Raw genomic sequence first — 15232 nt, 5'->3', positions numbered from 1 at the left:
AACTTCCACTGAATATTTCTGCAACTACCATTTATAATTTGGAGATTTGTAAATATATAACAAAGTTTTATTTTTGTCTGAATTTTAATTTCTGCCATGTGAATCTGTGCTAATAATCTGAGGTTTGTCCATTTGCAGATACTCTGGTTTTAATAAAGAATCAGATTTTCACTTTCCAGCTTTTGGAATGAAAATATTTCTGGTCAGACTAATTCCAGTTGTAAGCAGGGACTTCTGATAAAAGTCAGAGATATTACCAGCACTGTTTGGAAGAGGAGTAAAATGAGAACAAGACATAGTGCTTCTACAAAACAAACAAACAAACAACAACAATAAAAAAAAAAAACAACAACAAGAAATACTGATGTCAAAATAGACCATTAAAGTTAAAACAACTTACGCAGCTCATCAAAATGTGTGTCTGCTCCTTCGGGACCTGGTATCGAACACACAAGCCTGGCTTTCAGAAAAGTAGTCCACTTGTTTATTAGGCTCCTTTGACCTCCCATATCATTCTAAGAAAAAGAAAATTAAAATACTTAAATATTAAACAAATAAGAAGAGTTTTAATATACAATATTTGATGGTAGCACAGTATTGACTGTCCTTCTTTAGCCTGATTCCACAGTTTGATCTTACCACAACTTTTTTTTAATTTGTTTCCCCCCCAAGAGTGTAGGACAGCCTTTTTATAAGTCGCTCCAGTAGTCACTTTTCAGCTTAGAGAGTGGGCAACTCAAATTTCCTTATTATACCCCAATTTGTTTGCAAAGTTCTCTCACCAGCTCTACAGCTGGAATGCTGTGAAAATGTATGTCTATATCATGTGACTTCTTGTTCCCTGTGATGCTAATTTTTGCAATCTGTTGCTCTTCCAGAATTCTTTACAAATACAATAAAAATACAGACCACTTTGGATTGTTTCACCAAAAAAGAAAAAGTATATTAATCAGCAGTTCTTGCAATGTAAATACTGCACTGTTTGTTTTGAAGATTCCAGGGTAAACGAGTCATATTATTTTAATAATCATTGTTATGGAAATATCAGTCTACCCTCCACAAAAGGGATTTATTTTTCATTTGTTTTACTGCGGGTTTCCAAGATATGAGCACACTTGCCCAAATTTTCTTTAGTCACCGGAGAAAGAAAAAAATCCATAAAGGGTCACTTGAAATTTGAATTACCTTTCTGAAGGGTAGGTGTCCTTCTACTGACTTGGATCAGTAGAGGGATGTGGGGACAGAGGATCTTAGAAGAAAGTTTTAAGTTTTACGCAGTTGGAACAATATGTTTACCTCCTTCCACTGAGTACCTGAAAAATCTAATGAATTACAGTTATCTGTCCCCTTTGGCCCCAAATAACAGATCTATTTAGGTTCTGCAACACTATTTAGGCCTCAATTTTTTTCATACTGAAAACTGTAAGGACAATGACATCCCAGCAGGAATTAAGAATTCACACACTTAATAGAAATGTAATCACCAACAGCAGTCTCCCAGCTGTAGGTTCGGAATTGCCCCATGAAGGTGCCTACTTATTTTCATTTATAAACTCTGAAGCTTAAGGGATCTGTGCTGTAAATGTAAGCACCAGAAATTTGGTCATAAATATTCATTCCCTCCGGATTCATTAGGAGAAATGACTTTTTTTGTTAATTGGCTTTGCAACTCTGAAGGAATAACACCAGCCAGTAGGAAACACTGGGGGGTGGAAATTAGGTGGTATTTCCATAGATTGTATTTGGCCCTTCAGGGCTGTATCATAAATGTAACAGGCATTCAGAAAGATGGTTTTAAGTGCAGAATTTAACTTCACAAGGAGTAACACTTCTCTGGTAAGGCACTCTAACCGTTTTCCCTTTTCATGTACTTGCTACTTTTAAATAGGTTAGCTCAGTTGGAAATGATTCCTGTTAATCTGTCGCCTTTGGAACTCCTGTTCTTACAAGAATTGCTACCTCCTCTTTTGATTTCCTGAGGTCCTGCCAAGCCTGAAGCTTTGCATCTAGCCAACAGATTTATTACAAAGGTGTCAAAATTAGCAGCCTGAAGCCAATAGGAAAAAGAAGCTCTGCATGTGTGTGTTCTGTTCAAAGGCGCGGCAGATAAACTTTGCGGTGTAATTAAAACCAAACAATTACAAAGATGCAACAAAGGATCTTAAAAAGCAAGAAGCATTAAGCTTTTCCTTCCTCTGGCAATTTGGATTAGCTAAGCAATTCTCACGTTTGCAGGGCTTCTACTTTGATTTCTGGTGGACGCGATGCAGCATCACAGGACCCCGAGATGTCTCTAACTGCCTGGCTAGGATCAGAAAGGGCAGAGAAAGCAAGATGTGATGGGGCTGGAATGGAACAATCACCCTTATCTAACTCCTGCTCCTGTCATTGTAGGCGTTCAGCTTCTGCAAGAGATGGGAAAATATGTACTTGTGTCTTACCACCCTGAAGTCGTGATCCAACAGAGCATTTTCACAAATGCTTATTTTAAATATATCAGGAGTTCTACTGAGTTCCTAAAGAGTAGTGTGAACCAAATACTGTGCTCAAAGGAAGCAGTCTTAGCAAGTGCTATGTACTTTAAAGTATAAGATTCCGTTGGATTTAAGATGTATCCATATTTCCTCACTCTCAAGCCAGGACACAATATTATCCATGTTACTTGAATTTAAGAGACATTCGAACAAACTTTCACTAGGTGTGCCTCACATATCCAAAAGTTGCCAATAACACTGTAAAGTTTATAAAAGAGTCAGGGGAATTCAATGACCAGCCAGCACTCCATCTTCTACCAAGTCCTTCTGAGGCTTGAGAGTGAAAAATTTATGGTGCAGAAATGCAGAGACTGAAAAGATCTTTCACTGATTTAGACAGTTGCACATCTAATGCTGACATACCCTCCACCGTGCTTCTTCCTGCTGCCATGGCTGAGTGAAATGTATATTTTGTTAGGAGGATGTTTTAGTTCAGGGGCTTCTGTTTGTTTGTTTGTTTATTAGCAGTCACATAATACTCTTCTTTATGTCACCTCTGAATAATGCAGCGTCTTTGCTTTCCTACTACGTACCCAGGATTCACTGACTGAGGAAGTGCAGGAATTGACATAGGCCGTGCTGATTTTACCTGCAGGTAGAATTAGCTCTGCTCAGGCCAAGGAGGTTCAAAACCTATAAATAGCATAGGCATATCTTTGCTCCTGAATTGTCAGGTACTACTTGTCTTATTAAGCTCTGGAAATCTCCACTTTTTGAAGCAAGTGCACCCCTTCCTTCCTAACACTATTTTTTTGGTGCATTATTAGGTCAGTCTTTGACAAGTCTTGAGGCTTCAGGGGCTGGAGAACATGCAATTCTTCTCCTTCCCTTAAGGCATGAACTCATTAGCTTTGCATCATACCTGCCTACTCTGTTGCAGATTCCTTGGGCTGTCATAGATCATGATTATTGGCCTCTGAGAGGATGGACGAAGGACATAGTCACCCAAAATCTTTTTGAGACTGGGTTGCCACACAAAGAAGACAGTCTCTTGTGTGTAAAAGATTATTTAATATATGTCTGCAATGAGTCACTGATGTGATCAAATGTTGTGAGCTGCACATAGAGCATGACATTAATATAATACGACTTACGGGTGGACAGGCTGGGTAGTCGGTGGATTAGAAAAAATGGATGGAAGAGAGAAAATCACCAAAGCCAAGGCCAGTCAGTGTGTAGGTAAACAGAAATAAGAATTCGACACAAACTTAGAATCCTAAGAAGACAGTTGGACTGGTTTACACCAAGCACGGATTTGCCTTAACCCTGCAGGAAGTGTGTGGTAAACTGGAGGTACTAAAATGATTTTGGACAAGAGATACTGTACTGAAGACAAAGAACGCTAAATATTTCAGGGAGACGAGACAAGAAGACGAGATAAATTTAACTGCTGAGAGAAGGGGAAGGCGGCACGAACAAGCCTTACATTCCAAAAATATGGCTAATCTACTTGTAACAGATGAGCAGCCATGAGTATCTGAAATCTTATCTCCCAAAATATCACTTCTAAGCGCACCGGATTAGCAGCGTTTACTATAAACTTTGTTAGAGTGCAGATGAAGGCACTTAGGACTGCATATTTCTTTTTGAATATAAATAAAGGTCTAATTAGCACTTACTGCTTTGTAATCTCATAAGCTGTAACAGATACCAACACTTCCGCCTGAAATACCTTCTTTTTAACAGAAAGAAGTGCCGGTAAAATCTTGGTTACTTGTGTTTGCCTGAATTAGAGATTTAGATAATTGCCAACCAGAAGGTGGGCAGTTCAATCTGTCACCTGTTGAAGAAATATTACCACAAAATATCACAAAGATTTAAACACAGAAATTACCCAGATAAAAGGGGAAGTAATCCAATATGACTTTAATAAATCAGACAGACTTTTAATCTACAGGAATCCTAAAATTTCAGCCCTTTTCAATGAGCTGGTTCTAAAAAATAATTTGGAGTGAAAAATCAGGTTTCTGCCAAACTACATCAAGAATTCAAATATGCGATGTACAACTTCAGTGAGTGCAGGTAAGTGTATGGCTTTCTGACATCCAGGAAGAAAGATGTTTAAATGCCACAATCCAAAATTTGTGAAGTAAATTAAGGTCAGATCATACACATTTCTTGGGACACTTCCATGGAAATCTCAGTTTTTTGATCTGTGCTTTATATACAACTGAGCAAAACAGGTTTTTCAAACCCTCTAGTTAAAGATGTTTAACATGGAAATAATAAAAACCATCAGAAAAAATATCGCTCTATGAACATGTGATTTAAAAATCAACTTATATTAAATATTTTCGATTGTACTTATTTTCTATTCTATTGTATTTTATATATTATATAAATGTAGCTTCATTAAAATGCACAAATGTTAGTCTTAGAATGCAGTAGGCAGGAAAACAGATGGCAACAACACTAAAGAACATCTGCATCTTTGAGGTCTTAAATCTCTTATTTGTTTGTAAGTAACAGTGACAAATTGAACATTAGAACAAAAAGTGCATTTTTGTGAAAATCAATCAACATCAAAGATGTCAAACACTGTGATTCATAAAACTTTAAAGACAGTAATTATCCTGAACAGCTTCTTAAATAAAAAAAAAAAAAAAAAAAAAGAAAAAGACAATGAGTGGAATTTCTAGAAGCAGGTTATTAATTAGAGCCAGTGGCAAGATGTGCAGAAGGACCATCCACAGTGAATTCCTGGCCTGGATAAAAGGAAATGCTGGAGAACAGAGGGGAAAAGTGCTGAAACTGCAAAAGGCCCTGGAGCCTTTCTCTTGTGTGAAGCCTAGCTACGTTACAAAGCCACCAGAAACAAATGGCATCCCCTGCAGCAAAGGCTTACTCTATGGAAAAAAAAAAAAATTCTTTCTAGCAGACTTTATAAATGGAAAAACAGCCAACGATCTTCTTTGGACTTCTGTCTTCAAATTCATAGTTGTCTTTTTAATTATTTCATTTTACTTTGCACATTCTGGCACTACCCAGCTCTGTTAGGTACTGACCTAACACAGGAAAGTAAGATTTCCTCCTTCAGAAATTCAGGTTCAAAATTTCTTGTCCAAACCATAATGATGTCAGATGGAAGATTCCTCCCATGATTTCAGCAGGCTGTGTGTCAGATCCAAAAACATCAAGCAACACATGAAGCGTGACTTGAGAGAGAATAAAAATACACTTGCAATATAAATAAGAGCAAGGAGACATATGCAGTTTTAGATCTTTGACTGCTATGCTACGGATACTTTGAGTAAACTTGGGAAAGTCAGTTCACCTCCGTATCTGCAGTCCCCATCTGACAGCGAGAGTGGTGACTACTTAGCAATTCTGCTGTTTCTGTGAGATTACGGAACCTTTCATGGGGAAAGCCTCTTTTTATAGGATTGCATATTCCTTCATATAAGATGGCATCAACCCCTCTGGACACTGCAGATGTTGCTAGCATATAATACTTCTGGTGCTTGAAGGAGTTGATCCAAATATAAGGATTTGAGTGGGACTCAGCCTACTGTACCACTCACTCACAGCAACGTCCCTTATCAAGTCTAGCCTGGCAGAATGATGCAATTCTTCAGCCTACGGACTGTGCCTTGCAAGGTCTCTGCCACCGCAGTATCATTTTCACACAATTGGACAACAGAACTGAAAGTGCAAACACACACAGCGCCCTGATAGGAACTGTGCAGAGTTGCACATCACTTCAACAAGAAAGCCTGGAATAAACTCAGCCCTCCCGATTTCCAGGGTGATATATCAGCCTGCTATCTCTACAGTGCTCCTCAGACCACCAGAGTGCAGGCTGTATGCCCACTGTTTCCTCCAGAAGCATAATCAGAAGTTCCTCTAGGTTTGTTGGGCTTGGACATTAAAATTTCCCCTCGGCAAACCTCTTTTCAGAGAATCATTCTATGATCATTTTTCACATCTTTCTTGAGAGCTCGATACCATCACCACTTGAAACAGAAAACTCATAGTCTAGAGTACAGATGCTTTTTGGTCCCTAGGACTTGCCATTTCTGAACACCTTTCTGAAATCATTGTCCGTCACAGTCCAGAACTTAATGTGCAGCTTGTCTGGGCTCCCTGCTTATTATCCCCATCCTGAGACAGAGCTGTCGTGTCAGGCACTAAGACTAAAGGGTCCTTATCCGATGATACCAAACTGGGTGGGGTGGCTGACACCCCAGAGGGCTGTGCTGCCATCCAGCGTGACCTAGACAGGCTGGAGAGCTGGGCAGAGAAGAACCTAATGAGGTTCAACAAAACCAAGTGCAAGGTCCTGCACCTGGGGAGGAAGAATGCTAGGCACCAGTACAGGTTAGGGGCTGACCTGCTGGGAGATAGCTTGGAGGAGAAGGATCTGGGGGTTGTGGTAGACAGCAAATTATCCATGGCCCAGCAATGTGCCCTTGTCGCCAAAAAGGCCAATGGAATCCTGGGCTGCATAGGGAAGAGTGTGGCCAGTAGGTCGAGGGAGGTCATTCTCCCCCTCTACTCGGCACTGGTGAGGCCACAACTGGAATACTGTGTCCAGTTTTGGGCTCCCCAGTTCAAGAGGGACAGGGAACTGCTGGAGCGAGTCCAGCGAAGGGCAACTAAGATGATTAAGGGCTTGGAGCACCTCCCTTATGAGGAAAGGCTGAGAGAGCTGGGACTCTTTAGCCTGGAGAAGAGAAGGCTGAGGGGAGACCTTATTATGGCATACAAGTATCTAAAGGGTGGGTTGAAGGAGGATGGAGCCAGGCTCTTTTCATTGGTTCCAAGTGACAGGACGAGGGGCAATGGGCACAAGTTAGAACACAGGAAGTTCCGTTCAAATACACGGAAACAGTTCTTTACGGTGAGGGTGACAGAGCACTGGAACAGGCTGCCCAGGGAGGTTGTGGAGTCCCCTTCCCTGGAGATTTTCAAGACCCGCCTGGATGCAGTCCTGAGTAATGTGCTCTGGGCAATCCTGCTTTGGCAGGGGAGTTGGACTAGATGATCTCTAGAGGTCCCTTCCAACTCTGATAATTCTGTGATTCTGTGATTCTGTGATTATCATTAGTGCAGTGTATTTACTGATCTCATAACCTGTCACTGCTCTGTACTGGCTGGCTTCATTCCCTTAGTGTAAACTACAAGGCTTGTTGCAAAAGGAATTGGAGAAGCGAAGTAGTGTCTTCTACAGACTAAGATTGTATCTAGCCTGTGGATCAAATAATTCATTGAGTCCTGTGCACATCCAAAGTTGATTGCACAACTGGGGTCAAATATAGATCTCAAAAACAAAACAGAGAAGCTTCAAGAACAAAACAGAGAAGCTAAATTTTTGTCTCAACCCATGCCCTTGACTACCTAGACAGCAGGATTAGGCAGGAGAGCCACACATCTCTATAGTCAGCAGCATGCAGGAGTATCACAGCTAGCGTCAAGCCTGCATTTGTCTTCCCTGGCTGAAATGACAAAATGCCTGGCAGGACTGAGCCAGGGATGACTTTGGCATGAGACGGGAATGAAGCTTAAGTAGTTGAATATATGGCAAGATGACTCAGTGTCATTGGAAAGCTGACATGATACCTACGGGTGAGGATGCCACTCTTCTCTCGTGAGACCCCACCTGGAGTACTGCATCCAGCTCTGGAGTCCCCAACACAAGAAGGACATGGACCTGTCAGAGCGGGTCCAGACGAAGGCCACAAGGATGATCTGAGGGCTAAAGCACCTCTCCTGTGAGGAAAGGCTGAGAGAGTTGGGGCTGTTCAGCCTGGAAAAGAGAAGGCTCCGAGAAGACCTTATTGAGGCTTTCCAGTACCGAAAGGGGGCCTACAGGAGAGCTGGGGAAGGACTTTTTACTCGGGCACGTAGCGATAGGACGAGGGGGAATGGCTTTAAACTGGAAGAGGGCAGGTTCAGACTGAACATTAGGAAGAAGTTTTTCACTTTGAGGGTGGTGAGGCACTGGCACAGGTTGCCCAGAGAGGTTGTTGAGGCCTCATCCCTGGAGGTGTTCAAGGCCAGGCTGGATGTGGCCTTGGGCAACCTGGTCTGGTGGGAGGTGTCCCTGTCTACAGCAGGGGGGTTGGAACTCGACAATCTTCAAGGTCCTTTCCAACCTAAACAATTCTGTGATTCTATATATTTCTACTCATTAAGACAACAGGAAAGAAGGTCTATATTACAACCATAGTAAAAACTGCAAGACAGTAGGCCACATCTACTGTGGGAAACCCCTCTGTCTGAGCTACGAGTGAAAGAAACAGTGTTTTAGCTTTGAGTCCTTGCTCCTCAAGCAGATTTGTTTTTATTTCATTCAGAATGGCAATGTACTCGCATTAAACATGCATAACTGTTTGGTTCACTATGAAAAATGTTGATTTATATTTTGGAAAATATTTAAATATCACACCCAGAGGTTTCTACTGAATTATCTTTGGATGGGATCCAAACTGGAAAATCTAACCATACAGCAAAGAAAATTCTGGACTGTTATTAAAAGCATACCATGAAAAAAACAAAAGCCAGAGACTTACAGGCTCAGGTAAAGACAGGGAGATGACAACAGCAAGTTTGAATGTGGTTTGGGACAAATGAAATGATAAAATTAAGCACCATTTTACTGCAAGGCCATTCAGTGAGCCTGCTAAGACTACCTCCGACAGATTTGTTAGCATAAGGAGTATTCCCCAAAACTGTTCAAGGGCTGCCACGAAGTAGATGTACTCTACTATATCCATCATTAGGCTCTTCCCTCCAAATTCAATGGAAATTTGAAAAGAGCAAAGGTGATGGCTGAACTAATAAAATATGTTAAGGAATTCTCAGGAAAATCTACCTTAAATTTTGAGCATAAACTGTTCATGGTTTATTCCAGTGTGTTTGACTTGCCTTTACCTGTCTCTCATCTAAACTTCCATATACACTTAACATAAATTATATGATATAAATACATAAAAAGGATTAAAAAAGCCAGAAAAAAATAAAAACAAAGAACAAAACCTTCAGACTATGAAATGTAGCATTCTTGATCGTGAAGCTATAAGCAAGTCAAGTGACTAAATGGATCATGCAATTAATGTCAAATAGGAGATCAGAATTTATATGATTTGAATGCATTGAGAGCATTGTGAAACTGAAGCTGTGTGAGATGCAGCACCAGGATAGGCTGGTTTCTTTCTGAATTTGCCATTCTGAATTTCACGTTCTTAAACAAGAATGTCATGAATTTCACATTCCAGGGACCCAGTAGGGCAAAGCTCTCTTTATAGTCAGTGGAAAATATGTCCTTCAAAGAGTGATTTGGGTTGAAGATGGAAGGAGTCTTCCTCTAAAAAGCAGTCATCTGCCGTTATTGATTGAAGTGAACGCCCAATAATTACTTCGCTCGCTTGGGTACATACAAGTGCCTAAAGTCACTAGTGTGGGACAGTGTGATCGCCGTACTGACAACCACAGGTTGAGAGCTGGAAAAGCATGAGACTAAAAAACAAAGGTAGGTCAATGTCTTACAGAGACCTTTAGAATTTAGCATCCTGAAACATCTGCATTTACAACATTGTACTCAGTCAACAACAACAAAGCCTGAACTGTAAACTGTGGTACATTTTCATATTAAACGTACTGATAGGAAAAAACCCAGGAAGCTAATTTTATCACATCAGAAAATTTCCAAAATCACAAAGTCATTATTTGCTACTCTTCGAGATATTTAAACATCTGAATCAAAGCACTCTGAAGTCAGAAACTTTGGATTAGACATAGGAACTCCACTCCAATTAACTCTGCAGGCTTCCAACTTCCAAGCCAGTGGGTTACTGACAGGGTCTTCTGCAATGAGTCTCTCTGGCAACTAGGATGATTTCCAGAGTTTGCTTTAGAGACTGTGCAGCTGCATTTCCATAATCCAGTTTTTAAAGCTCTATCTTGACACTGCAATTTCTTTTTCATTTTCCCTGAGGCTCAGTAAAATTCAGTCACACCTCTTTATATATAAGCATAACTTACATATTTTTGCTTCATCTGCAAATCATGATTTCCCCCCTCAAAAAAAACCACCAATTATATTGTTGAAACACACCCATGAGGGACAAAAATATACAAAACTTCCTATGCTCATGCCTGTATTTGTGCCAATGAGGAAAGCTGGACCAAAAGACCTGACAAAGCCTGATGTTATATCTCTTAATTCATCACTGTTAGAAGCAGATATTACAAGGAACTGGCCTGTAGCCAACACATCAGCCCTTAAATGAAATCATCTTGATGAGCATCTGCTTTTCTACATAATTTGAAAACTTTCAAATGGCACATAATATTCAAATATCAAATTTGGAAGTCCAAGAGGAGCTGGCTGCTGAAAGACTCGCTGCTGCTGAGATGTTCAATGGACAAATGAGGGCCAAAGTTTTTCTAGAGATTATATTTTTGAACTGGTTTTAATCATTATCATTGAGAAATAGGAAAAAAAAAAAAAAAAAACAGAAAAAAAACCATTATCCGTGGTTAGCATTGTGGCTAGGCAATATTATGGTGACAAAGAGAGTATGTAAGCATGTAATACGCAGTAAGTTAAATCTCGTCTGGAATGAGTTGCCTCCAGAACTGGAAGCAGGATAGCTGCACGAGCATGGCGCTGAGCCCAGACTAATTAGCCCTGCTGAGAACATGTTAACATGGCTATTTCGCTTCCGGGACCCAAGTTAATACGGCTGAACGGTAAAGCATTACGCTATGCGGACAACTCAAATGTTTTTGGAGATAGATCAATTATCTACACAGTGATGCATTACACAATATAGAAACACAAAGAATGTTAATGACCCAGTTATCCCTAGTCACAGTCAAGGCATGGCTAGACTGTTTCCAGGACAAGAAAAACACCTCCTCACTTTTACACATAAGCAGCCCCATGGCAGAACCCACCAGAGACCCTGGATTTGGAGTCGCAGAGGAATAGCTCCCTCCTGCCATTCTGGGAATACAAATTGCCTTAAAGCAGCAGACGGGAGGTGAGGTCGTAGCCTTGAACTCCACTCATGCTCATGGCTTTGGAAATAAATCACATTACCCAAAGGTGGAATGCAGGGTGTGTCCTGGGCTCTTGACTTAGGAGCTCTTAAAATGATTACATTCCAATGTGTTTAGAAAGTGCAGTTTAACCAAGAGGGCTGTGCCTAATTGCTATATTCTCATCCCCAGGTACAGCGTGGCATATATAAGGGTGGAATGGCATACCAAAAAAAGAGACAAAGAGCTCACTTGTTCCCACTAGAACAAAGGCCTCTTCTGGATACTGAACACTTTGGGAAACATGGGAAAGCATCAGGGGCCGAAGTCTGATTTCTTGGCAGTTGAGGTCTTGGAAATCAGTCTTTAAGACTGCATGCTGTAACTTTTGCAATACATCACTAAAATCGTTAAAGAGAAGCTTGTAACACAGCAAATGCAAACCGCTGTAATAATAAACAGGATTTTCATACTGCAGCAGAGAGACTACTGCTTTTGGCTAATTTCCACTCCATTCCAATAGAATGAGGTTGTAACTATGAAAAAAATGTGTTTCTATATAGGAAACAAACAAACAAAACCCCCAACAACCTTCCTCCTTCTCCAAAACCTTTCTGTGGACTCCTGTAAGTTCGGATTTTCATTTCTCACTTTATTTGAGTGGGGAAAATAGGATGGAAACCTACACCTTTTCAAGGGCTATATTTGTGCATATGTGAAGTTGTCCTTAAATAGAATTGCAATTCTGTCATCATTTTGTGGTGGGTATGTATACAAAAATATAGATGACTTCTTACTTGACTGCAGAAGGCACAGTGTATGGATGCTGCAATTTTTTTTTTCAAAATCTGGCTCAGTGTCTGATGAGTGTTGATTCAAAGCGGGTCAGCAGTGTGGGCTTGAAGAAAAAGTAGCTGTAAAAGTTTATGCCTGTCTTTCTAGAAGCAGAAACACGTGGGTCCATGCTCTTAATAAGTTAAGATTTGTATGATCATGTAATATAAATATACATAGGTGTATCTAGCTGGCTTATCTTTAATAGTAGCATTTTTACTTATGATCTTACTTGAAAAGAAAGCAAATAACCCAACAGATTATACTTTATGGAAGAAGGAACATAACATAAGTAGTATCAGGTGTTACGGATAGGCCAATGATATCTTTTCTGCCTCCCTCAAACCAAAAATAGGAAATGTCGTTTGCCATGATAAATTGCACAACTGGTTCTGAAAGTGACTGTTGAAAGCACTTCCTCCCAATTCATACTGATATCCCCTAGTGATATATAGAATGTCGATGACGTAAATCTAAATTAGTGCTATTTAGTGCTACAGTGGCTGCGTTATTATAACACGGGCTTCGAAATGGTGAGTACGGTCTTATGAACAGGACAAGCGACAGCTGTTTGACTCTGAGCGAAGAGCTGCCAGCAAGAGTATTGTAATCTTCTGGGTCTGAAAGTAGCTGGGAAAAGGCAATGCTTTCCAGAGACTTTCCCTAAGGGGGAGGATCAGTGAGAGACCATATTGTTGAGCCATTGAAAATTAGCCAAAGAATAGGCTGCATTGACTAACCTCCTTATTAAAAACAAAGCCTATTCTAATTTCAGCATGTGTCTCTGGCAGTAGCGCACAGGAGCCCTAAGGCACAGTGAGGTAGAGGGTAATTGAGTTCTGGCAGAAAAAAAATGGGTTTACACCAAGCAAATGATTTCAAAAGTTGCTGGGCTCCTCCCAACCACGGTTATTCTCTGCTTGCTAAGGAAAGAAAGCAAAGGTTTAACTTTATGCGGTAGAGGTCACATTAATGAGACAGTGCAAATAGAAATGGTTATGTTATCAATTGTTGCAACCAAAGACATTGATCCCATATCAGAGAGAATTAAGCATAGCAAATGTTTCATAGCACAGCACAGATCTGGAGGATCTTAGTCAGTAAACAGAGGAGTCTATCTGCATCTTTTCATTTATATTAGATAACCATAATAATTCTATTTTAATTATAATAATTTGCACTATATTATTTCTTTTTCAGATAATAAAGACAAATACACAAAAAAACAGGAGTCTGAATTTTCAAGAGGATTCCTCATCCATCGGGGAGTGCTCAATAAATAAAGAAGACAGTGCAAAACTAACATTAATAATAACCACCTTACTTATCAGTTTCCATTGTTTTTCTTTGACTATTAAAAATAAAATTCAAGACATTTTTCCCCCTTAACATGATTACTTGACAAAGCCTCATTTGAGGTACGATTACGCATGGTCATTAGGATTTCCTTACAATACTTCTGCTTTCATTATGATATCTTATCTGCTTTTTCTCTAGGTAAAGGATGCTGGAGATCTCTAGCTAATATATCTTAGTTTACTATAATCTCTCATGTGCTTTGGCTTGAAAATGTTGTCTACTAATTTCTTCTAATGCATTAAGTGCTTTCTCATAATCAGCAAATGCCATGTCTAGCAGCAAATCATATATGTTTGCATTTCCATTCTGCCATTAATCACACTGCTGTGAAATACCCAACTAAAGATTATCCATCCTTTCGTCTGGCTAAAAACCTATTAGAGAACTGATTTATGAATGAGTTTTGTGTTTTCTTAGCATTTTAGGTTGAGGGTAGAAGTGTGAAATGGCTGTGGTCACTGAAATCTCAATTGTCAGGAGTTTGCTGGACTGCAGAACACTCATAGATTTACATATTCATACGCACGTGTCCACGATTTTTTTTGCAGTGTGTGTTTTTTTTTGCAGTGTGTGTCCATTAGCTGAACAGATGCTCTTCTCCTAGATACATCTTACTGCAAATCACAAACTCTTGTTTGTTTACTAACTTTCAAGCTTCTTAAGAAGATAATTTTCACTGTCAGCAGAGTCACATTGCTCAGAAAATGCAAGTAAATTAAGACATCTGAACAAAATATCACAGAAATGTACCTACTTGAGTGACTGCTGTGATGGTGTTGCTGATATCTAGTTCATCCCGAGATAAAAATTTGCTCAAAGCTTATATTTACTAACATTAAGACAACTTTAAAGTCTAATTTTCCTGACTTTTGCCTGTGATTCCTGCGTACCTAGATTCACTGAAGATTTAAGGACAGGATGAGGGCATCTGCACTCCTTCTGTTCCTACAGTATTATGGGACAAAGGAGTGGACAGAAAGTATGCCCGACACAGAGGTCAACGGACCCTTCTGCTACAGTGGGAAGAAGTCTTTAGCAAAACCAGCAGGCTGTTAAACAGCGAACTCTATGCTGACTGCTGTCTTCATATGCAGGAATTGATTTATCTTTTCATTACCATTTGAGAAGGCTTCTGCCCTTGACAGAGATGCTTCTTCAAAAAGAGTGCAGCTCATGAAAATCTGAGTCTGCATTATGAATACCATAGGGGCAGAAATCTTTCCTAAGGGGCAAACCCAAGCATAATGAAAGAGAAAGTGATGGCAGTAATCATTTAAAGGAGATTAGGCACCAACCAAATTAAACTTTTTACACTGCAGCAGACCCAGGAGCTGGTTCCTCTTGGTCAACAGGTCAAGGACTGCACTCCTTCCCGGGGGAGGAAACCTCCGGGCAGATGTGGGTGTAGCTCAGAAACTATATACATTTTTAGCCTCCCTTCACCCCGACTAATTATCAGGAATGTGCAGAAACAAATGACTGACCCCAGCTCTTAGTAATGCCCAGGAATGATGTGCTGA

The 15232-nt window shown here is 40.1% G+C and overlaps 1 protein-coding gene across 1 annotated transcript in view; it reads right to left on the bottom strand.

The window, feature by feature from the left end:
- Window positions 1–15232, bottom strand: part of SEMA3D (semaphorin 3D) — a 146386-nt gene that overhangs the window by 37093 nt on the left and 94061 nt on the right. The window contains exon 9 of the mRNA XM_082498678.1: window positions 401–515. Coding sequence (XP_082354804.1) covers window positions 401–515 — 115 coding nt within the window. The remainder of the gene's footprint in view (window positions 1–400; window positions 516–15232) is intronic.

The sequence above is a fragment of the Vanellus vanellus genome (assembly GCF_965231255.1).
Source record: "Vanellus vanellus genome assembly, chromosome: 1".
NCBI lineage: Eukaryota > Metazoa > Chordata > Aves > Charadriiformes > Charadriidae > Vanellus > Vanellus vanellus.
This window is presented reverse-complemented; position numbering and strand designations above follow the sequence as displayed.